The sequence below is a fragment of the Capra hircus genome, chromosome 15, assembly GCF_001704415.2.
Source record: "Capra hircus breed San Clemente chromosome 15, ASM170441v1, whole genome shotgun sequence".
NCBI lineage: Eukaryota > Metazoa > Chordata > Mammalia > Artiodactyla > Bovidae > Capra > Capra hircus.
The window spans coordinates 66,007,573-66,033,665 of NC_030822.1; the positions used below are offsets into that span (position 1 = coordinate 66,007,573).

Sequence of the window (26,093 nt, forward strand, 5' to 3'; positions counted from 1 at the left end):
CAGCATGATGAATGAACAGTTAAACACATTGTCTTCAGTTCACTATTCACAGTTTATGATTTATTTACCCTTGAGTAAGATTATTATTATATATGATTTCAGAGATGTAAGACAGAGACAGAAAAGTTATTCCCCCCTAGTAAAATTAAAACAAAAATCAGAATGCAGCATTAATTGCATTGTAACCTCTGCCACCAGCATCCCACCTCCCCACCCATCGTGTACACACACATACACTAAACAGGCATTTTTCAAGAAAAATAAGACATGCACATTAACCAAATTATAGACAGAACACTAAATATTTTTTAAATCCCAACCTTTTTCAAATCACATCTAATTTGCCACCCATTGCCTGTGACTCTCTGATGGAAAAGGAGAAACTGAGCATGCATATTAATTCTTTCAGACTACAAGGACCTCTATATAGAGGAAATTTCATATTACAAAGCATTTGGCTATCTAAAACATTTCACTTACATGGTAACTAGCCTTATTGTGGTGCTCATTTTTAAATGTAATAGAAATATCAAATCAATATATTGTATAAAAGGAACCAACGGTGTTGTGATCAATTATATTTCAAAAATAAACTCTGAAAGAAAGATCAGATTTGTGGTTACCAGAGTCAAGTTATGAGAGGTGGGATGAAGAAAGATAGTCAAAAGGTTCAAACTAAAAAAGCAAAAGAGACACAGACGTATAGAACAGTCTTATGGACTCTGTGGGACAGGGTGAGGGTGGGACAATTTGGGAGAATGGCATTTGAAACATGTATAATATCATATGTAAAACGAATCGCCAGTCCAGGTTCAATGCATGATACAAGATGCTCAGGGCTGGTACACTGGGATGACCCAAAGGGATGGTATGGGGAGGGAGGTGAGTGGGGGGTTCAGGGTGGGGAACACGTGTACACCCATGGTGGATTCATGTTGATATATGGCAAAACCAACACAATATTGTAAAATAATTAACCTCCAATTAAAACAAATAAATTATATATTTTTAAAATAAATAAATAAATCATCATAAATAAATAAGCTTAATGTCAGGTATCTGTCCAATACCAGAGGCTAGAAATGCTTTTGAGTATTATGGTTTGCCTATTTGATATTCACTCCCATTATTTCCAAGATATAACCTTCCTCTACCAATTGCTCTGGAGAAGGCAATGGCACTCCACTCCAGTACTCCTGCCTGGAGAATCCCACGGACAGAGGAGCCTGGTGGTTTGCCATCGCATGGAGTCAGCCATGACTGAAGCAACTTAGCAGCAGCAGCAGCTACCAATTGCTCCTTAATACTTCAAACTGGCTTGTACAATTTTAATATACAATAAATACTTTTGCCTTTTTATACTTCTCCAAGTCATACTCATCCTCTCAGTTTAGGCTACACATTCATCATTCCAACCTCAGTTGTGCCCTCAAAAAATACCCAACAGTATGTTCCAAGTCATACTAATCCTCTCACTTTAGACTACAAATTCACTATTGTCACCTGCAGCTGGGTCTTCAAAAAATACCCAACAATACATTAACCTGTTCTTGGTCAGGTTCCTGCCCCATTCTTTAAATCAATAATTTCTACCATTTTTCCCAAGGACTCTAACATTCTAGTACCATTATTACATCTATAATGGTATCTATGAGACAGATATGTGGCTGTGCTGGTTTGTAGAGATTTTTAATACAATGTTTGATAATACAAGATTTCTTATTATACTGAAATAATAATGAATAGAAAAGCATGATAGAGATACTGTCTCTGTATTGCATAAGAACACTTATCAGTGGCAACATATTATGCTCTCCCAAATAGTCACTATGTCTATGGGCATTTTCTGATAATCATACTAACCAAAGCCAAAGATAACTGGCCAAAAAAAAGTCTAATGACTTCTGAAGCACCAATAAAATGCCCAATAAGTGAGTTTTTTTAAGTCTTAAAGTTTTCTAAAAAATGCTTTAATTATCTCTACTCTTATTTGTATCTGAAAAGACCTACAAACACAGCAGTTAATCAACTAAAATACGACAGCACAAAATCACTGTAGCCTACAGAGCATTAGTAGATATACTATATACCACACAAGAATTTATGCAATTATTTATTCATCCTAATATTTATTTAGTGCCTTTGGAAACCAGACTTTCTGCTAGGCATGGGTATGCATAGATCTCTGTCTTAAGAAGGTAGAATGAACCAAAAACACCAGTCAATACAATAAGTCCTATTATACAGATTTAAGTAATAACTTAGTATTCTATAAGGAAGATATGCAGTGACAGAAAACAGGATATATGTGTACGGGTATGTGTGGGCACAAAACTAATCAGAAAAACCATTGTGTCCCAATATTAAATTGAAAAGCCAATGCATGAAGAAGCAGAGGTATAAAGCAAGCAAAGAAAAGTACTTTATTAGAACATTTTCATTTTCTCCACTGGGCACAACAGACCCACACATCATGAGTATAGTACAGTATATAGTATAGTAAAGGACTCAAGTGGACTTCAAGGGCTTGCAACCAAGGTAACATCAGGAACTTCCATACAGACAGCCTTCTCCCATGATAGGTTGGTTCCAGATTTCTCTGCAAATGCACATTTCTTCAAATGTTGGTCTATGATTTACTTAGAGAGTTCAACTAGACCCTTACCCACCTTAGCCACTGAATGAAAGAAAGATTAACTAGCTAAGGATATAAAGTTTAGTGGCCATTATTCAGAAGCTTCTCTGGTGGCTCAGATGGTAAAGAATCTGCCAAAAGTGCAGAAGACCCAGGTTTGATCCCTTGGTCAGGAAGATCCCCTCGAGAAGAGAATGGCAACCCCCTCCAGTATTCTTGCCTGGAGAATCCCATGGACAGAGGACCCTGATGGGCTACAGTCCATACAGTCCATGGGGTCACAAAGATTCAGACACAACTGAGCAACTAACACACACATTATATCTGCCATATTTTGGTAGAGTTTTAGAGGTCGTTCTATAATCTGATATCTGAAGCTCCTATTGCTTCCTTTCTAGGCAAAAAAAAAAAGAAAAAAGAAAAAAAAAACCTTTTCATCTAGATGTTTCCTCTCTCTTCACCTTTAAAAAAACTTTTCATTGGCACATGAACTTGTGTGTCACATTACTTCAAAATGATCCAGTTGACTCATTTGTGAAATGTTATGTTGCTCTTGCTTTAAAAAACACAGATACTGATAATAATATCAGATTGACAATCATGACAAGCCTTCTCCTTTTTTCTCAATCAGCCCCAATGTTTTTGAATAACAATTTCTTTATTTTGAATAAAGAGGCCATGCAACATGTACACCAATGACATGTGATCTATTAAATATAAACCTTAGGGGAGAATCCTCAGGAAAAACAAGAAGAGACTGTGAATAAAAGTACAAATGCTTAAACTTCAAATAGTTTCCAACACAGAGGCAAAAAAGATTATTTTGAATATGAAAGATACAGGAATAGGATGAGGCTGAAAGTCACCTTCTCTGTTCTATCCCTATTAGGGCAATAATTGCCTGGGATACCATCATTCCAAAGGAGCAACTTCCAGGATTATTCTTTCCCAAATAAATGAGTCTACATAACTCACAGAGCCTAGATCAAAGACCCAGAAAGTGTGTAATTCATTAACCTTTAAGCATAATTTTGCTGGACTTAGCAATCACCTGGAATTTGTTAAAAATACATAGTCCAGGCCTCTTCCTAGGGTTATTAAACCAGACCCTCTGAACGCAACCATCTGAAATCTATGGGACACAGCAAAAGAAATTCTTAGAGGTAAGTTCATAGCAATACAAGCCTTCCTCAAAAACAACAAGAAAAATCTTAAATAAACAACCTAGCACACTAACTAAAATAATTCAAAATACAACAAACTAAACCTAAAGACATATTTTTTTGCCTTTTCATACTGTAAAAAGATATGACTTTAGGTTTAGTTTGTCACAAACTAAACCGCATGGCAGAAAGCAAAGAAGAACTAAAGAGCTCTTGATGAAAGTGAAAGAGGAAAGTGAAAAAGTTGGCTTAAAACTCAACATTTAAGAAAACAAAGATCATGGCATCCAGACCCAACACTTCATGGCAAACAGATAGGGAAACAATGCAAACAGTGAGAGTCCTTATTTTGGGGGGCTCCAAAATCACTGCAAATGGTGACTGCAGCCATGAAATTCAAAGACGCTTGCTCCTTAGAAGAAAAGCTATGACCAACCTTGACAGCATATTTAAAACCAGAGACATTACTTTACCAACAAAAGTTCATCTAGTCAAAGGTATGGTTTTTCCAGTAATCTTGCATGGATATGAGACTTGGACTATAAAGAAAGTTGAGCACTGAAGAAATAATGCTTTTGAACTGTGGTGTTGGAGAAGACTCTTGAGAGTCCCTTGGACTACAAGTAGATCAACCTAGTCCATCCTAAAGGAAATCAGTCCTCAATATTCACTGGAAGAACTGAAACTAAAGCTGAAACTCCAATACTTTGGTGACCTGATGAGAAGAACTGACTCACTGGGAAAGACCCTGACACTGGGAAAGATTGAGGGCAGGAAGAGAAGGGGATGACAGAGGATGAGATGCTTGTGTGGCATCACTGACTCAATGGACATGAGTTTGAGCAAGCTCCTGGAGTTGGAGATGGACAGGGAAGCCTGGCATTCTGCAGTCCATGGGGTCTCAAAGAGTCAAACATAACTGAGCAACTGAACTGAACTGAAACCTAAAATCAGAAGAAAGAAGGAAATAATCAAATAGACAATCTAACTTTACACCTAAAACAACTGGAAAAAGAAGAACAAAAAAAAAAAAACCAAAATTAGTAGAAGGAAGGAAATCATAAAGATCCAAGCAGAAATAAATGAAAAAGAAATGAGAGAAATAATAAAACTAAAAGCTTACTCTTTGAGAAGATAAATAAGATTGGCAAACCTTTAGCCAGACTCATCAAGAAAAAAAGAGAGAAGAATCGAATCAACAAAATTAGAAATGAAAAAGGAGAGGTTACAACAGACAACGCAGAAATACAAAGGATTATAAGGGATTATTATGAATAACTTTATGGCAATAAAATGGATAACCTGGAACAAATGGACAGATTCTTAGAAAAGTTCAATCTTCCAAGACTGAACCAGGAAGAAATAGAAATTATGAACAACCCAATTACAAGCACTGAAATTGAAGCTGTGATCAAAAATCTCCCAAATAATAAAAGCCCAGGACCAGATGGCATCATAGGAGAATTCTATCAAACATTTACAGAAGAGCTAATGCCTATCCTTCTAAAAATCTTTCAAAAAATTGCAGAGGAAGGAACACTTCCAAACTCGTTCAATGAGGCCACCATCACTCTGATGCCAAAACCAGACAAAGACAACACAAAAAAGGAAAACTACAGGCCAATATCGCTGATAAACATAGATGCAAAAATCTTCAACAAAATTTTAGCAAACAGAATTCAGCAACACGTCAAAAAGCTTTTACACCATGATCAAGTGGGTTTATTCCAGGAATGTAAGGATATTTCAATATATGCAAATCAATCAATGTGATACACCATATTAACAAATGGAAAGATAAAAACCATATGATAAAATCAATAGATGCAGAAAAAGCCTTTGACAAAATTCAGCACCCATTTATGATTAAAACTTCCAAAAATGGGCATAGAAGGAACCAACCTTGTTAACTTAGTAAAGGCCATATATGATAAGCCTACAGCAAACATTATTCTCAATGGTGAAAAACTGAAAGCACTCCCCCTAAGATCAGGCACAAGGCAAGGATGTTCACTTTCACAACTGTTATTCAACATAGTTCTGGAAGTCCCAGCTACAGCAATCAGAGAAGAAAAAGAAATAAAAAGAATCCAGATTGGAAAAGAAGAAGTAAAGCTCTCAGTAACTGCAGCTGACATGATACTGTACATAGAAAACCATAATGATAGGATCAGAAAATTACTAGAGCTAATCAGCGAATTTAGCAAAGTTGCAGGCAAATCACTACACAGAAATCACTTGCATTTCTATACACTAACAATGAGAAATCAGAAAGAGAAATTACAGAATTAATCCCATTCACCATTGCAACAAAAAGAATTAAATATCTAGGAATAAACTTACCTAAGGAGACAAAAGGAATAAACTTACCTAAGGAAACACAGAAAAGTATGAGACACTAATGCAAGAAATCAAAGATGACATAAACAGATGTAGAGATATTCCATGTTCCTGGATAGGAAAATCAATATTGTGAAAATGACTATACTACCAAATGCAATCTACAGATTCAGTACAATCCCTATCATATTACCAATGGCATTTTTCACAAAACTAAAACGAAAAAAATTCACAATTCATATGGAAACACAAAGGACCCCAAATATCCAAAGCAGTCTTGAGAAAGAAGAATGGAGCTGGAGAAATCAAACTTCCTGACTTAAGATTACACTACAAAGCTACAGTCATCAAGATAGTATGGTACTGGCCCAGAAATAAAACCACATACTTATGGGTACCTTATTTTTGACAAAGGAGGCAAAAATATACAATGGGGCAAAGACAGCCTCTTCAATAAATGGTGCTGGGAAGGCTGGACAGATATAAGAATGAAATTAGAAGACTTCCTAATGCCATACACAAAGATAAATTCAAAATAGATTAAAGATCTAAATATAAGATCAGAAAATATAAAACTCTTAGAGGAAGACATAGGCAGAACACTCAACAACATAAATCAAAGCAAGATCCTCTGTGACCCACCTCCTAGAGTAATGGAAATAAAAACTAAAGTAAACAAGTGGGACCTAATTAAACTTAAAAGCTTTGGCACAGCAAAGGAAAGTATAAGCAACCCTCAAATTGGAGAATATAATAGCAAATGAAACAACTGACAAAAGATTAATGTCCAAAATATACAAGCAGCTCATACAACTCAACACCAGAAAAACAAAGAACCCAATCAAAAAGTGGGGAAAATACCCAAACAGACATTTCTCCAAAGAAAACATACAGATGGCTAACAAACACATGAAAAGATGCTCAACATCACTCATTATTAGAGAAATGCATTCAAAACTACATTGGGATATCACTTCATACAGGTCAGAATGACCATCATCAGAAGGTCCACAAACATAAATGCTGGAGAGGGTGTGGAGAAAAGGGGACACTCTTGCACTGTTGGTGGGAATGTAAATTGACACAGCCACTATGGAAGATGGTATGGAGATCACTTAAAAAACTAGGAATAAAACCACCATATGACCCAGCAATCCTACTCCTAAGCAAATACTCAAGGAAACCAAAACTGAAAAAGACACATGTATCCCATTGTTCATTGCAGCACTGTTTACAGTAACTAGAACATGGAAGAAACATAGATGTCCATCGAGAGATGAATGGATAAAGAAGGTTTGGTACATATACACAACGGAACATTACTCAGCCATTAAAGGAATGCGTTTGAGTCAGTTCTAACGAGATGGATAAACCACCCACTCCAGTGTTCTTGCCTGGAGAATCCCAGGGACGGGGGAGCCTGGTGGGCTGAAGTCTATGGGGTCGCATAGAGTCGGACACGACTGAAGCAACTTAGCAGCAGTAGCAGCAGAACCTATTATACAGAGTGAAGTAAGTCAGAAAGAGAAAGATAAATATCATATTCTTATGCATATATACAGAATCTAGAAAAATGCTACCGATGAATGTTTTTGCAGGGCAGCAATGGAGAAACAGACATAGAGAATAGACTTACGGACATGGGGAGAGGGGAGGAGAGGGTAAGATCTATGGAAAGAGTAACATAGAAGCTTACATTACCATATGTGAAATAGATAGCCAACAAGAATTTGCCATATGGCTCAGGAAACTCAAACAGGGGCTCTGTATCAACCTAGAGGGGTGGGGTGGGGAAGGAGATGGGAGGGAAGTTCAAAACGGAGGGGATATATGTATGCTAAGTCGCTTCAGTCATGTCTGACTCTGTGCAACCCCATAGACGGCAGCCCACCAGGCTCCCCCGTCCCTGGGATGCTCAAGGCAAGAACACTGGAGGGGTTGCCATTTCCTTCTCCAATGCATGAAAGTGAAAAGTGAAAGGGAAGTTGCTCAGTCGTGTCCAACTCTTAGCAACCCCATGGACTGTAGCCCGCCAGGCTCCTCCATCCATGGGATTTTCCAGGCAAGAGTACTGGAGTGGGATGACATTGCCTTCTCCAGATAAACGTATACCTATGGCTAATTCATATTGAGCTTTGACAGAAAACAAGATTCTGTAAAGCAATTATCCTTCAATGAAATAATAAATTTAATTTTTTAAAAACTGAATGAAAAAAAAATGGCCATTCTGCTGATCCTAAGATAAGAGCTACACAATCATTTTTAAAATGTAATTTTCTTAAAACTAAATTTAAAAACTTGAAATTAAATTCTGTTCTATCACCATCTTAAACAAAACAAAAAACTTTTAAAATTGAATCCAAAAATAAAATACTTAGTAATAAACCTGACCAAGGAGGTGAAAGACTCACTGAGAGCTATAAAACATTAACAAAGGAAATTGAGGATGATTCAAAGAAACGGAAAGCTATCTCATATTCTTGGGTTAAAATAATTAGCATTATTTAAGTGGCCATACTGTCCAAAGCAATCTACAGAGTTAATGTGGTCCCTATCAAATTACCCATGACATTTTTTACATAAGTGGAACAAAATGCTAAAATTTTTATGGAGCCATTAAAGACCAGCATTGCCAAAGAGATTGTGAGGAAAAACCAAAGCTGGAAGCATAACCCTCCCCAGACTTCAGACAATAATACAAAGCTACAAGAGTGAAAACAGCATGGTATTTGCACAAAAACAGACATATGGAATAATGGAATCAGTTCAGTTCAGTTCAGTCGCTCAGTCGTGTCCGACTCTTTGTGATCCCATGAATCGCAGCATGCCAGGCCTCCCGGTCCATCAACAACTCCCGGAGTTCACTTAGACTCACGTCCATCGAGTTAGTGATGCCATCCAGCCATCTCATCCTCCGTTGTCCCCTTCTCCTCCTGCCCTCAATCCCTCCCAGCATCAGAGTCTTTTCCAATGAGTCAACTCTTTGAATGAGGTGGCCAAAGTACTGGAGTTTCAGCTTTAGCATCATTCCTTCCAAAGAAATCTCAGGGCTGATCCTCTTCAGAATGGACTGGTTGGATCTCCTTGCAGTCCAAGGGACTCTCAAGAGTCTTCTCCAACACCACAGTTCAAAAGCATCAATTCTTCGGCACTCAGCCTTCTTCACAGTTCAACTCTCACATCCATACATGACCACAGGAATAAAGAGCCCAAAATAAACCAAGACATTTATGGTCAATTAATCTTCAACAAAGGAGGCAAGAATATAAAATGTAAAAAAGACAGTCTCTTTAGCAAGTGGTGTTGGGAAAGTTGGACACCTTCATATCAATAAATGCAGTCAGAACACACACACATACCATTCATAAAAATAAACTTTAAATGGCTTAAAGGCTTAAATATAAGATATGACACCATATAACTCCTAGAAGGAAACAGAGGCAAAACATTTTCTGACATCAATAGTACTGATATTTTCTTAGATCACTCTCCCAAGGCAACAGAAATGAAAGCCAGCAGTAGGGCAGGGCGGGGCAGGGGGGTGCCACAGGGGCACCTAATGAAACATACAAGCTATTGCACAGCAAAGGAAACCATAAACAAAATGAAAAGACAACCTGCAGAATGAGAAGAAATATTTATGATGCTACCGACAAGGGCTTAATTTTCAAAATATACAAACAGCTCATAAAATTCAACAACTAAAAAAACAAATAACTCAGTCCAAAGAATGGGCAGAAGACCTACAGACATATCTCCAAAAATAACATACAGATGGCCATTAGCACATGAAACAATGCTCAACATTACACTTCTTCAGGGGATCTTCCTGACCCAGGGGTCAAATCTGTGTCTCTTATGTCTCCTGCATTGGCAGGTAGGTTCCACTAGCACCAACTGGGAAGTCCAATGATTAGGGAAATGCAAATAAAAACTACAGTGAGATACCACCTCAGAGCAGTTGGACAGGCCATCATTAAAAACAGACAAAATGCTGGAGAGGGTATGGAGAAAAATGGAATCCCCCTACACTGTTCGTGGGGATGTAAAATACTATGGAGGTTCCTCAAAAAACTAAAAGTGGAGTTGCCATATGATCCAACATTCCCACTCCAGAGCACATACCCAAACAAAAACTATAATTCAAAAAGATACAAGCACCAGTTCAGGATGGCAGAGTAGAAGGATGTATGTTCATCTCCTCCTGCAAGAACACTAAAATTGCAACTAGCTGTTGAACAACCATCAACAGGAGGACACTGGAACCAACCAACAAAAGACACTTCATGTCCAAAGACAAAGAAGAAGCTGCAGCAAGATGGTAGGAGGGGCACAATCACGATAAACTCAAATCCCATACCTGCTGGGTGAATGACCCACAAACTGGAGAACGATAATAACAAAGAAGTTCTCCCACTGCTATGAAGGTTCTGAATCCCACATCAGGCTTCCCAGCCTGGGGATCAGACAAAGGAACTGAATCTCCAGGGAATCTGGCCAGCATGATTTGATTACAGGTTTTCCACAGGACTGAGAGAAACAAAGACTCCAGTCTTGGAGGGCACCAACAACATCTTGTGCATACCAACATCCAGAGGAAAGGAGCAGGGACCCCACAGGTGACTGAACCAAAACTACCAGCTAGTGTTGGAGGGTCTCCTGTGGAGGTGAGGGTCACCAGGGGTTCACCACATGTCACCTCAGGCCAAACAACTACCAGGGAGGGAGTGCACCCCACCCGTCAGCAGAAATTTGAATTAAACCTTTACTGAGCAAAGCCCTGCCCGCCAATTTAGTTCAGTTCAGTTCCTCAGTTATGTCTGACTCTTTGCAACCCCATGGACTGTAGCACGCCAGGCTTTCTTGTCATCACAAACTCCTGGAGTTTATTCAAACTCATGTTCATTGAGTTCGTGATGCCATCCAACCATCTCATCCTCTGTAGTCCCCTTCTCCTTCCTCCTTCAATCTTTCCTAGCATCAGGGTCTTTTCTAGTGAGTCAGTTCTTCACATCAGGGGGCCAAAGTATTGGAGTTTCAGCTTCAACATCAGTCCTTCCAATGAATATTCAGGACTGATTTTCTTTAGGATGGACTGGTTGGATCTCCTTGCAGTCCAAGGGACTCTCAAGAGTCTTCTCCAACACCACAGTTCAAAAGCATCAGTTCTTTGGCTCTCAGCTTTCTTTATAGTCCAACTCTCACATCCATACATGAATACTGGAAAAACCATAGCTCTGACTAGATGGACCTTTGTTGGCACAGTAATGTGTCTGCTTTTGAATATGCCATCTAGGTTGGTCATAACTTTCCTTCCAAGGAGCAAGTGTCTTTTAATTTCATGGCTGCAGTCACCATCTGCAGTGATTTAGGAGCCCCAAAAATAAAGTCTGTCACTGTTTCCACTGTTTCCCCATCTATTTGCCATGCAGTGATTGGGCCAGAGCAAGACCAAACTTTTCCCATAGCCAGTCCCTCTCATCAGGAATCCTCATCCATCAGAAGGAAGACAGAAGAAGGAAGAAGAAGCACAATTCTATAGCAGCTAAACAAAAACCATACAACAGAAAGTTCATCGTGATGAAAAAGCAAATAGTTATGTCCCAGATGAAGGGACAAGACAAAACCCCAAAGAAACAACTAAATGAAGTGGAGATAGGCGAAACACCAAAAAAGAATTCAGAATCATGATAGTGAAGATGACATAGGGTCTAGGGAAAATAATGGAGAAGATGCAGGAAATGTTTACCAAAGACCTAGAAGACTTCACTTTCAGTTTTCACTTTTATGCATTGGAGAAGGAAATGGCAACCCACTCCAGTGTTCTTGCCTGGAGAATCCCAGGGACGGGGGAGCCTGGTGGGCTGCCATCTATGGGGTCGCACAGAGTTGGACACGACTGAAGTGACTTAGCGGCAGCAGAAGAACTAAAGAACAAACAGAGATCAATAATACACTAGAAGGAATCAATAGCAGAATGGATAAATGAACTGGAGGATGGAATGGAGGAAATTACTGCTGAAGATCAAAATACAGAAAAAAAGAATGAAAAGAAATGAAGACAGCCTAACAGACCTCTGGGACAACATGAAATGCACCAACATGCACATTACAGGGGTCCCAGAAGGAGAAGAGAAGGAGAAAGGACCTGAGAAAATATTTGAAGAGATAATAGCTGAAAAGTTCCCAAACATGGGAAAGGAAATAGTCAACTAGTCCAGGAAGCATACAGAGTCCCAGGAAAGATAAACCCAAGGAGGAACACATCAAAACACATAGCAATCAAACTGACAAAAATTAAAGACAGAGATAAAATATTAAAACAAGGGGGAAATCACAAATAACATACAAGGGAACTCCCATAAGGCTATCAGCCGATTTCTCAACAGAAACTCTACAAGCCAAAAGGGAATGGCATGATATATTTACAGTTATGAAAAGGGAAACCTACAACCAAGAATATTCTACCCAGCAAGACTCTCCTTCAGATTTAATGGAGAAATCAAAAGCTTTCCAGACAAGCAAAAGTTAAGAGAATTCAGCACCACCAAACCAGCTTTATAACAAATGCTGAAGGAACTTCCCTAAGCAGGAAACACAAGACAAGGAAAAGACCTACAGAAAATAAACCCGAAACAATTAAGAAATTAGTAATAGGATCATACATATCAATAATCACCTTAAAAGTAAATGGACTAAATGCACAAATCAAAAGATATAGACTGCTGGGCATATGAAAACATGTGCATGTATGTATGCACTTCCACTTACCACATCACTGTGCCTGACCCCCAAATTGTGTTTAAGTATTTTTACATTGTTAAGTTCTTTATGTTTCCATTATGGCTTACAATTGTAATTATCTTTTATTTTTTGCCTGGCTATTGATTGTGAAAACTGATAAACATCTTTCACTATTGTGATTATGTAACTATTACTCAATACCATTGTATCATGATAGGTCAACAGAAAAATAATAGAACTCTATATCACCAAAACTACAATTTAACAGTAAAGAAATGTGGTGCCAAGGAGAAGGGAGGGTGAAGGAAGGATGGAGAGGGCATTTGTAGTTAGTAGATGCAAACTAGTCTGTCAGTCCAGTTCAGTCATTCAGTCGTGTCTGCCTCTTTGTGACCCCATGGACATCAGCAAGCCAGGCTTCCCTCCATTGAGTCGGTGATGACATCCAACCATCTTATCCTCTGTCGTCCCCTTCTCCTCCTGCCTTCAACCTTTTCCAGCATCAAGGTCTTTTCAAGTGAGTCATTTCTTTGCATCAGGTAGCCAAAGTATTGGAGCTTCAGCATCAGTCCTTCCAATGAATATTCAGGACAGATTTCCTTTAGGATTGACTGCTTTGATCTCCTTGCAGTCCAAGGGACTCTCAAAAATCTTCTCCAATACCACAATTCAAAAGCATCAATTCTTCAGTGCTCAGCTTTCTTTACAGTCCAACTCTCACATTTACCCATGACTACTGGAAAGACCACAGCTTTGACTAGATAGGCCTTTGTTGCAAAATAATGTCTCTGCTTTTTAATATGCTGTCTATGTTGGTCATAAATTTTCTTCCAAGGAGCAAGCATTTTTGAATTTCATGGCTGTAGTCACCATCTGCAGCGATTTTGGAGCCCAAGAAAATAAAGTCTGTCACTGTTTCCATTTTTTGCCCGTCTCTTAGCCATGAAGTGATGGGACTGGATGCCATGATCTTAGCTTTTTGAATGTTGACTTTTAAGTCAGCTTTTCACTCTCCTCTTTCACTTTCATCAAGAGGCTCTTTAGTTCCTCTCCACTTTCTGTCATAAGGGTGGTGTCATCTGCATATCTGAGGTTATTGATATTTCTCCCAGCAATCTTGATTCCAGCTTGTGCTTCATCCAGCCCAGCATTTCTCATGATGTACTTTGCATTTAAGTTAAATAAGCAGGGTGACAATATACAGCCTTGATGTACTCCTTTCACAATTTGGAACCAGTCTGTTGTTCCATGTCTGGTTCTAACTGTTGCTTGTTGACCTGTATACATATTTCTTAGGAAGCAGGTAAGGTGGTCTGGTATGCCCATCTCTCTCAGAATTTTCCACAGTTTATTGTGATCCACACAATCAAAGGCTTTGGCATAGTCAATAAAGCAGAAGTAGATGTTTTTCTGGAATTCTCTTGTTTTTTCCATGATCCAGCGGATGTTAGCAATTTGATCTCTGGTTCCTCTGCCTTTTCCAAATCCAGCTTGAGCATCTGGACATTCACGGTTCACACACTGTTGAAGCCTGGCTTGGAGAATTTTGAGCATGACTCTGCTAGTGTGTGAATGAGTGCAATTGTGCAGTAGGTTGAACATTCTTTGGCATTGCCTTTCTTTGGGATTGGAAACTAGTATATACAGAATGGATAAACAAGGTCCTACTGTATAGCACAGTGAACTATATTCAATAGCCTGTGATAAACCATAATGGGGAAGAATATTTAAAAAGGACATGTATATATAACTGAATTACTTTTCTGTATAGCAGAAATCAGCACAAGATTGTAAATCAACTACATTTAGATAACCAAAAAAACAGGTGGAAAAAAACAACAGGCCCTCTGAGAAAGAAGCCCAGTAATCTGCATTCCAACAATCGTTTGTAGGTATTTCTTTTGTTCACTGACGTTTGATAGCCTCTAGCTCAAATGAAGAACTGTTTAATAAACCCCAAATAAAGCCTGGGCAGGAAGTGATTTCTCACTGTTCTATTTATAAGAATGTTCACTCTTTCTCAGTTCCATCAAATAGCCATAACAAATCTCCAGTCTTCCAAGATATTTCCGGCTTCCTTACTTCCTAAATCAATCTACCCGAAATTTTCAATTTTATGAGATGCCCTGAGCTTACAGCACATAAGTCTAGATCTTCAGATCCTGTCCTGAAGTGATATTTAAGGAGCGATATTTTTTTACTTTGTCTAACAATGGATTTTTGGTGACAGCAGCCCGCTTACTGACAAACATTTCCCACCAGAAAAAGAGCTGCACAGAAAATATAAGCAGACTTCTACTGGAGACTGAGAGAGTTGTTACATTTACCTAATTTCTTAAAATATAAATGGGCCTCTCAAGGAGTTCCAGCAGAGGGATCCTTTTCCATTTTCTTTCTTTTTAGCACAACTTCATTCTGAAGTTTTGCTTTAAATGGCAAGAGTAAGTAAAATTCAAACAGGTTTGCCTACTTGAAAGTATCTCTCAGAGACTGGGTATGAAATCTATTTTATTTGAATCAACCAAATATAGCACAAGAAAAAAACTAAACAAAAGAGAAACAACTATAATTGGATAAACAACAATAATATTAATAAATATTATTAATAATAATAATAATTATTAAGAACATCTTTCACTTATTCTGAACATTTTATTGAAAATCCATTAAGTATCAGGTACCATACTAAATGCAAGATAAAAATAAGAATGTTAAAATGAGTCAGAATTTAAACAGCAGAACTTTGACTTTTGACCTAACCATTGGTCTATGCAACAAATAAGGGCCTGCAAAGGTGTAGTCCTTAAAGGCCTAGCCAGTTCTTGTAAATATTTTCCCTACTTATGCCACATAATATTTTTCTTCCTAGATGTGTGTAAAATTCACAGTAAACAGTGTTTATGTCTAGAGATAACCCACTAATTTTGCTACCATATTCAAAAAAACATGTAGGTTTACCTTCAGCTCCATATGCTAGAGGCAACAAGATAAAACAAAAAAGGACTTCCCTGGTTGTCCAGTGGTAGAGAATCTGTCTGCCAATGCAGGGAAACAGGTTTGATCCCTGGTCCAGGAACATTACATGTACTGTCGGGCAATTCGGCCCATACTCAACAACTACTAAAGCCTGCACATTCTAGAGCCCAGGCACTGCAACTCCTGAAGGCCTTGCCACTACAATAAGAAGCTGCACACAGCAACTAGAGAGTTAACTGATGCCCAGTTGTGGGTGTGTCTATTGGTGCAAGTAAAGTCTGATGCTGTAAAGAACAATACTGCATAGGAACCTGGGATGCTAGGTCCATGAATCAAGGTAAATTGGATGTGGTCAAACAGTAGATGGCAAGAGTATCATCTGAATATCATTATCATCTCGCCTACTACTGTGGGCAAGAATCCTTTAGAAGAAATGGAATAGCCCTCATAGTCAATGAAAGAGTCTGAAATGGAGTAGTTGGGTCCATCTCAAAAACGACAGAATGATCTCCGTTCAATTCCAAGGCAAACCATTCAATATCATAGTAATCCAAGTCTATGCACCAACCACTGATGCCAAAGTAGCTGAAGCTGAACAATTGTATGAAGACCTATAAGACCTTCTAGAACTAACACCCCAAAAAGATGTCATTTTCATCATAGAGAACTGGAATGCAAAAGTAAAAAGTTAAGAGATACCTGGAGTAACAGGCAAGTTTGATCTTGGAGTACAAAATGAAGCAAGGAAAAAGCTAACAGTTTGGCCAAGAGAATACACTGGTCATAGTAAACACCCTCATCCAACAACAAGAGATGACTCTACACATAGACATCAACAGATGGTCAACACCAAAATCAGATTGATTACATTCTTTGCAACCAAAGATGGAGAAGCTCGCAAACACAAGATTTGGAGCTGACTGCCACTCAGATCATGAGCTTCTCATTTCAAAATTCAGATTTAAGTTGAAGAAAGTAGGTAAAACCCCTGAGCCATTCAGTTACAGTTGAGTTCAGTCGCTCAGTCGTGTCTGACTCTTTGCGACCCCATGAATTGCAGCACGCCAGGCCTCCCTGTCCATCGCCATCTCCCGGAGTTCACTCAGACTCACGTCCATCAAGTCTGTGATGCCATCCAGCCATCTCATCCTCTCTCGTCCCCTTCTCCTCCTGCCCCCCATCCCTCCCAGCATCAGAGTCTTTTCCAATGAGTCAACTCTTCGCATGAGGTAGCCAAAGCTGGAGCTTCAGCTTTAGCATCATTCCTTCCAAAGAAATCCCAGGGCTGATCTCCTTCAGAACGGACTGGTTGGATCTCCTTGCAGTCCAAGGGACTCTCAAAAGTCTTCTCCAACACCACAATTCAAAAGCATCAATTCTTCGGCGCTCAGCCTTCTTCACAGTCCAACTCTCACATCCATACATGACCACAGGAAAAACCATAGCCTTGACTAGGCGGACCTTAGTCGGCAAAGTAATGTCTCTGCTTTTGAATATGCTATCTAGGTTGGTCATAACTTTTCTTCCAAGGAGTAAGCGTCTTTTAATTTCATGGCTGCAGTCACCATCTGCAGTGATTTTGGAGCCCCCAAAAATAAAGTCTGACACTGTTTCCACTGTTTCCCCATCTATTTCCCATGAAGTGATGGGACCCTTATGATTATACAGTGGGAGTGACAAATAGATTCAAAGGATTAGATTTGATAGACAGTGCCTGAAGAACTATGGACAGAGGTTCACTGCACTGTACAGGAAGCAGTGACCAAAACCATCCCCAAGAAAAAGAAATGAAACAAGGTAAAATGCTTATCTGAGGAAGCCTTACAAACAGCTTAGAAAAGAAGAGAAGCAATAGGCAAAGGAGAAAGGGAAAGATATACCCAAATGAATGCAGAGTTCCAAAGAATAGCAAGGAGAAATAAGAAAGCCTTCTTAAGTGAACAATGCAAAGAAATAGAGGAGAATAATAGAATGGGAAAAACTAGAGATCTCTTCAAGAAAATCAGCAATACCAAGGGAACATATCATGCAAAGATGGACACACTAAAGGACAGATTAAGATAAGTGGAAAGAATACACAGAAGAACTGTACAAAAAATGTCTTAATGACTCAGATAATCGCAATGGTTGGGTCACTTACCTGACATCCTGGAATGTGAAGCCAAGTAGGCCTTAGGAAGCATTATAAAAACAAAGCTAGTGGAGATGATGGAATTCCAGCTGAGCTATTTACAAATCTAAAATATGACGCTGTTAAAGTGCCCTGGTGGCTCAGATGGTAAAGTGTCTGCCCACAATGCAGGAGACCTGGGTTCAATCTCTGGGTGGGAAGATCTTCTGGAGAAAGAAATGGCAATCCACTCCAGTACTCTTGCCTGGAAAATCCTGTGGATGGAGGAGTGTAATAGGCTACAGTCCATGGGGTCGCAAAGAGTCAGACACAATTGGGTGACTTCACTTCAAAGTGCTACACTCCATATGACAGCAAATCTGGAAAACTCAGCAATTGCCACACGACTGGAAAAGGTCAGTTTTCATTCCAATCCCAAAGAAGGGCAATGCCAAAGAATGTTCAAACTACCACACAATTGCATTCATTTCACATGCTCAAAATCCTTCAAGCTAGGCTTCAACAGTACATGAACAAAGAACTTCCAGATGTACAAGCTGAATTTAGAAAAGGCAGAGAACCAGAGATCTAATTGCCAACATCCACTGTATCATAGAAAAACCAAAATACCGCATGCAAAATGCTGGGCTGGGTGAAGCACAAGCTGGAATCAAGACTGCCAGGAGAAATATCAACAACCTCAGATATGCAGATGACACCACCTAATGGCAGAAAGTGAAGAGGAACTAAACAGCCTCTTGATGAGTGTGAAAAAGGACAGGAAAGCCTGACAAGCTGCACTCCATGGGGGTTGTAAAGTGTTGGACACAGCTTAGCAACTGAACAACAATAGTAACCCCTCTCACACACCTCAGAGTAGATAAACTATAGGTATATCTACTTCAAGGTAGATAAACTATATAGTAAAAATGATTATATAATTACATAACCTCTACTCACAAACTAATAATCACTGATGTCATTTCCCATAGTCAAAATTTATCTTTAAAATGAAGTTACAACAACTGAGCTGGTAGAATAGAGTGCCTTACACAAAACATAAAACTTATTAGTTGGGTAATTGTTGTATCTCACAGCCTAAGCCTTTGAACATACATACAAATTACTTTGAATGCAATGGATGGGGAACTCTTGAAATTCTCAGGCAAGCGAAAAAACAATTTTTCTTTCAACTAATGATTTTTTCTAAGTTAAAAATAATTTGCATTGAAATACCCATATTCTACCAATACATATCTAGCATTTTTATGGAATTTATAGTAATGGTACTCATACCTCCACATAACATTCAACAGTTTGATAGAAATTTTTGAATCTGTAATGATTACACATATTTATGTACTCACATGAGTCATAGTCAGGGAGCCAAAAATGGGCTCCACTTTTAATTTTTTAATGGATAGACTGGGCAATGCTAATCAAATTTACACTGGGCAATGCCTAAAAAATTTTACCAATAAGTATTGGTAAATGTTAGGTACATGTCATCAGTTGACCAATGAAATCTTTTAATAAGGTTGTTGTTGTTTAGTCACTAAGTCACATCCGACTTTTGGACCCCACGCTGCCAGGCTCCTCTGAGAAATCACAGGATTTCTCAGAGAAGAATACTGGAGTGGGTTGCCATTTATTTACTACTGAGCCACCAGGGAAGCCTTTTTTAATAAGGTTATTAATAAGTAAGGTCTGCCCAGGCGGCACTAGTGGTGAAGAATCTGCCTGCCAACGCAGGAGACAAAAGAGATGCAGGTTCAACCCCTATGTCAGGAAGACTCCCTGGAGCAGAGCATGGCAACCCAATCCAGTATTCTTGCCTGGAAAATCCCATGGAGAGAGGAGCCTGACAGGCTACAGTCCATAGCACTCATGCACTCATAAGTAAGTTACTAAGAAAAAACAAAAAGTTATAGGCCATTTGGAGGCATGTAAATTTGACTGAAGTTAATGAATTGCAGCTTGTAACTATCATTTATCAAGTTCAATAAATTTTACAAGAAATATTGCTCCTCTTTCACAACACAGCTCTAAGGTAGTCATGATTCCTACTTCACAAAATAGAAAACTAAGGCTCAGAGAAGGTAGGAGTTGGCTCTCCCAGGGTCTTAGATATAGTAAAGGGCTCAGGAAGGAGTTATTCAGATTGTCTGTCAAAAAACATATCCTTGTACTTTCAACTCTGCCATGCTGTTTCTGATAACTAGGGATGAAGCAGAGAAAAGTAATAGAAATAGAAAACAGAATACAGAAATATTTCTATATAAACAGAAAAGGCCATTAATTCTGATTTCAGGTTGTAGTATCTAATTTATACAAAAGTGAAAACATTAAACTACTAGAATACATTTTGTTTCATTTTTAATTTTAATGAATCTATTGCTCAGAAGTTTAGAACCCACATTTAACTTCAAAATCTTAAAATTTCAATTAAAACACACAAATGTGTCAAATATCTTACCTCACAAATATATTTTATATACTTTTCATGATTTACATGTTAGTTACACTTACAATTTCCAAGGTTTTATTTAAGGCCTTATACATCACAGGGTTCATTTTATTTAGTGAGAAGTTAAATACGTATTTTTATGCTCTTTCAATTTTCCATTGGCATATATCAGTAAAATTTCCTTTCCAAAAACAATTTTGCTGTTTTGCTACTTAAATTCAAGCTTCCCTTCCTTTTTCTTTCCTTGCTGTTCTTTATTTCTTGGACTAATCCTCATGTAAGTAGCTTTCCTCCCCTTACATGCCATCCTTGCAATTCTGTTACTTTTCTTCCTGTCATTCTGCTATCTATACCTCCCAAGTCTTCAAAGCCATCTGTAATGTGCCTGGAGGGCTACAGTTCTAGGGGTCACAAAGTGTTGGACATGACTGAGCAACTGAGCATGCAAACAAATGTAACAGCTAGTAGTGCTCAGACAAGAGACCTAAGAAAGCCTTGACTCTCGTTGATTTCTGAGAGTATCTTCACTGATAGGCTGACATTAGCAAACCCAAAACTGAGGTCAAAGTGATAGGGGTCTAAGCAATCATCATTCATAAAAATAAAATGAAAATAAACTGAGATCCCAAATTTACCCTTGATGCAAAAAGTCCCAGCAGTTTCTTTGTGTGTGTTACCAAGTAAATTATTTCAAAATAAATAACATAATAAGTGATTTATACCAGATCTTTAGGATTATTTTTTTCTTTATGGCTGCACCCCCGAGATCTGCAGTGAACAAAACCAACCAAAGTGGAGGATAAAACTTCCCCTAAACATCTCCACAGCAACAGGAGTTCTTATATTTTCCCTCAATACAGTTTACTTAGAATAAAAGCTATAATTAAAGTTTCATGAGGTTGAAGAATGGGAAAGTCTTATTTGGCATTTGTATCACCAAGGCTTTGCACAATACTTGTGACATAACAGACCCTCAAATATTTTTTAACAACTAAGTGGAAAAATTAGTACTTTGATGCCCCTACTTGAGAAAATAATCTACTTTCCTCAGTTTTAAAACTCATATGTCCTTGCTTTTTATTTCATATGCCACTGTTAGAGCTTATTGAAAACTTATTTAACTTATATGCAAAGTACATCATGAGAAACACTGGGCTGGAAGAAGCACAAGTTGGAATCAAGATTGCTGGGAGAAATATCAATAAATTCAGATATGCGGAAGACACCACCCTTATGGCAGAAAGTGAAGAAGAACTAAAGAGCCTCTTGATGAAAGTGAAAGAGGAAAGAGAAAAAGTTGGCTTAAAGCTCAACATTCAGAAAACGAAGATCATGGCATCTGGTCCCATCACTTCATGGCAAATAGATGGGGAAACAGTGGAAACTGTCAGACTTTATTTTTGGGGGGCTCCAAAATCACTGCAGATGGTGATTGCAGCCATAAAATTAAAAGACGCTTACTCCTTGGAAGAAAAGTTATGACCAACCTAGATAGCATATTCAAAAGCAGAGACATTACTTTGCCGACTAAAGTCCGTCTAGTCAAGGCTATGGTTTTTCCTGTGGTCATGTATGGATGTGAGAGTTGGACTGTGAAGAAGGCTGAGTGCCAAAGAATTGATGCTTTTGAACTGTGGTGTTGGAGAAGACTCTTGAGAGTCCCTTGGACTGCAAGGAGATCCAACCAGTCCGTTCTGAAGGAGATCAGCCCTGGGATTTCTTTGGAAGGAATGATGCTAAAGCTGAAACTCCAGTACTTTGGCCACGTCATGCGAAGAGTTGACTCATTGGAAAAGACTCTGATGCTGGGAGGGATTGCGGGCAGGAGGAGGAGGGGATGACAGAGGATGAGATGGCTGGATGGCATCACTGACTCGATGAACGTGAGTCTGAGTGAACTCTGGTAGTTGGTGATGGACCAGGAGGCCTGGTGTGCTGTGATTCATGGGGTCGCAAAGAGTCAGACACGACTGAGCGACTGAACTGAACTGAACTGAACTGAAGGACAGGGAAGCCTGGTGTGCTCCAGTCCATGAGGTCACAAAGTGTCAGACATGACTGAGTGACTGACTTAGTGACTGAACAACAACATTGAAAGCTTGACGATACCTGTCTTCATAGAATGCCAGAACAGGGAGAAGCTTTAAATGTAATAATTTACAGAAAAGAATGACTCTAGATAGTAAAAGTGATATACACAGTGATATACATGTATTTAGTTATCCAAGGTACAATGAATGAGAACCAGGTCTCCTGAATTCTGCATTTTTTTTCAATTTCATCAATTCAATTTACTTTTATTATTAAAATGTTATGAAGTATCATAACCTGTATAGCTAACATCAATGCAGCTATTAGTATCTCTTAAAATACTGAAAACCTGAATTTGAATATTCCATTGACCAAACTACTAGCTGAATTACTTGGCAATATCATAGTATTTATTAAATGTACTTCCATTTCCCTACTTGCACATTATTCTGAATAAAACAGAAAGAAATATCCAGTGATCAAGACAACATTCCACAATGAGACCACTAAGAAGACAAGAGTTCCACAGCAATGCAAGAAGGTTTGCAAAACTCAAAACAACTAGAAATGTCCATCTAAGAATCCTCTGATAACGGCTATCCTCAGAGTTTTTGGGGTTTGGGTTATTTTGCTTGTTCATTCATTTTTAAGTTGTTCAGCTCTAATGAAAGGACACTGGATAGGACATACGTGTTTCCAGAGAAGTTTAGAATGCTGACAGCGTAGGAGAACAAATTTACAGTAATTTTTTGAAGCAGTGTTCTAGTTTGCCAAACAAAAGAAAATGGGGGTAGAGAACACAGAATAGTCACTGCTTTGAAATATACTGTTTGGTGAGTCAGTGAGAACTGGTTTATACATGTCTTAAGAAATTGGAATTGTTATACTATATTCACCTATATGTTTTCAGCATTACAGGTGAAAAAGCTTTTTCAAAATATAAAAGAATTACAGAATGGAAAGTACATACAGCTGTTGCTTATTTCTGATTATCACAATTATTTTCAAATTTCTTATCTAAATACCTGATTACATGTTTTTTTAATCTGGCAAAGAGCCAAAGTCATTCAAATTTTATGTTTATAAAAGGTAAAAGTCAGAGACTGTTTCTTCCCTCTTATTTTGGCAGTAAACAGTAGCATTCAATTTATTTTATCTACTTGTAACATAAGTCACTGAGAGTAGTCTTATGATAAACTGGCATTACCAAAGGCACTGCCACAACTTTTGAAAAATTTGTAAATTCTGATCTTTAGGGAAAAAAAAAAAAACCCTCCAGAATTATCAAAACAATTCCCACAAAAATCTAATACTTATCTTTAGTAAAATTATCATATTAGATATTAATCTGTTACAATGAAGAATTAGTATATTGCACAAATGTTGCTTTGGGCACTGACACAAAACTACATATGCACAGGGTTACTGGACTCCTTTTATAAAGGCTTAAGTTCAACAATTTGCAACATCAAATAGTTCCTAAAAGGGTGCTTCCTGGGGAAGTGGCAAAAGGTAATTGACGGGAAAATGCACAAAAAAGGAAGATGACTGGAACAGTAGTCTCATTGCTAAAGGAAAAGGCTGTACTCCATTAAGGCAACAGCCGCGGGATATTTGTAGGACTGCCTGGTACAAGTCCCCAGTCTCTCTGGATCCAATTTTTTTCTCAAGGCCCTACTACCGTCAACTGCAAGAGTACTTTCAGAAGGGAGACTCAAGAGCAGGCAAACAAGATCAATGTTCAGATTCACTTTGAAAACTTTAAAGAAGTAAAAGTCTCAGAGATGAGTAGCTAAAAGTGCTTTCAGAAGTTGAAATCCTTGCAACCAATCAAGATGCAAATAAAAAGCAGCTTTGGTTTTACGATGAATCTCTTTAGGATTCTGTCTGCAATGGAGTTCCTTCAAAACAGAGCTCATACAGTCTAAGAAAGACTGAAACAGAAGTCTGGCATTACTGCAAAGATTAAAAGTCAAGAGTAGCTGAAATGCCTGACCAGGAATGAGGCAGAGTGCTCTGGAAAGATGCCAAGAATCATAGGGAGTCTGGAGTACACCTGGAACTGATGATACAGCCATCCCTATTGAGCACAAGTTAGAGAGAGCTAGGGAGAAGGCGATGGCACCCCACTCCAGTACTCTTGCCTGGAAAATCCCATGGACAGAGGAGCCTGGTAGGCTGCAGTCCATGGAGTCGCAAAGAGTCAGACACGACTGAGCGACTTCCCTTTCACTTTTCACTTTCATACACTGGAGAAGGAAATGGCAACCCACTCCAGTGTTCTTGCCTGGAGAATCCCAGGGACAGGGGAGCCTGGTGGGCTGCCATCTATGGGGTCACACAGAGTCGGACACGACTGAAGTGACTTAACAGCAGAGAGAGCTAGGCAGGCATTTATTCATTCAACAGCTAGTTACGCAGGGCCTAACATAAGGCAACTGAAAAAATGAGGGAGAATGCACCAAAGAATCCAGGGGACAGACAGTGAAGGATGAGGTAGGGGTGCAAGAAACAGAAGACAGGTTTAGAAAACCAAATACCCGGCTTACCCACAGAAGAAGATTGAGCCAATAAATGACCAGTAACCAAGAAAAAAAATACATGAGGTGGCGAGAAAACAAGAGATGAGAGGGCTCTTCATCAAAAGACAACTCAAAAAATTATCTGACAACCGGTCCCTAAAGATTGAGAAAAGGAATACAACCTAGGGAAGGCAGTTAGCCTGCAGAATTCAAAATGTCAGAGAAGGTCATGCTAAGAGCAACAGTGTGTGTGTGTGTGTTGGGGGGGGGGGGGGTTGGGGGGCGGGGAAGAGGGGAAGAGTTTCCTGGAAGGGAGTAGGGGTTCCTGTGGGATGCTGGAGAAGAGAGGAGACACAGTGCCTGGGAAAGTTTGGGGGAAAGAAAACAGGTGGGTGAGAAGGAGCCGTCGAGCCGTCAGGGTGACTGCGACGAAGGAGGTTGTAAATGCTGGAGGTGGGCAGACCGACCTTTGAATCAGGAGCCCCTCGAAGGAGTGAAGTCTCACTCCATGCCCGTATCCCAGTGCCCCCTTCCATCAGGGCCCAAAGTCCAGGTCTCTCCCGGGGGCCATCGGGAACTAGGCCAGGCTAGGCCCCGCCACCCCCCCGGCGGCGGGGCTCTTGGCACGCGGCGGGACCAGCCTGGCGCCCACCTGCCCGGCCCGCGTCCTTCCACCCTAGGCTCGGCCCTGCCCCTCGTCTCTACTCACCGAGGGCGCCGTCAGACGGCTGATGCTCTCGCCCAGTGAGTCGAGGTTGACCCGCCTGCGGCGCTGCGCTCGCCTAGCCCCAGCCGTGGCGGCGCTGACTGCGGCGGCGGCGGCTGCGCCGGCCGCCGGGGCTCGGGCGGAGACGTGCGCCGCGCTGGGCTCGGGCGGCCCGGGCGCGCTGCGGCCGCCGTTCCAGCAGAGCCTGGACAACGGGCACTCCGTCTCTTCCTCGGGGCTGGTCTCCAGATAGTCGGAGCCCAGGGAGCTGAAGGACTCGGACGAAATCTTCCTCCGAGACATGCTGTCGGCGCTGCGGCGGCCGAGGCGGCGGCGGCGGGAATACGGGCGGCCGCGGCGGCGTTAGGGGCTCTGCGGCCGGGGGGCGACGGGGCAGGG

General features: G+C 39.7%; 1 protein-coding gene across 1 annotated transcript in view; it reads right to left on the bottom strand.

Annotated features, from left to right (window-relative positions):
• The window catches only part of GUCY1A2 (guanylate cyclase 1 soluble subunit alpha 2), a 462,235-nt gene extending 436,179 nt beyond the window's left edge, over nucleotides 1–26,056 (bottom strand). The window contains exon 1 of the mRNA XM_018059849.1: nucleotides 25,698–26,056. Within this exon, the coding sequence (XP_017915338.1) occupies nucleotides 25,698–25,997 (300 nt within the window). The 5' untranslated portion in view covers nucleotides 25,998–26,056. The remainder of the gene's footprint in view (nucleotides 1–25,697) is intronic.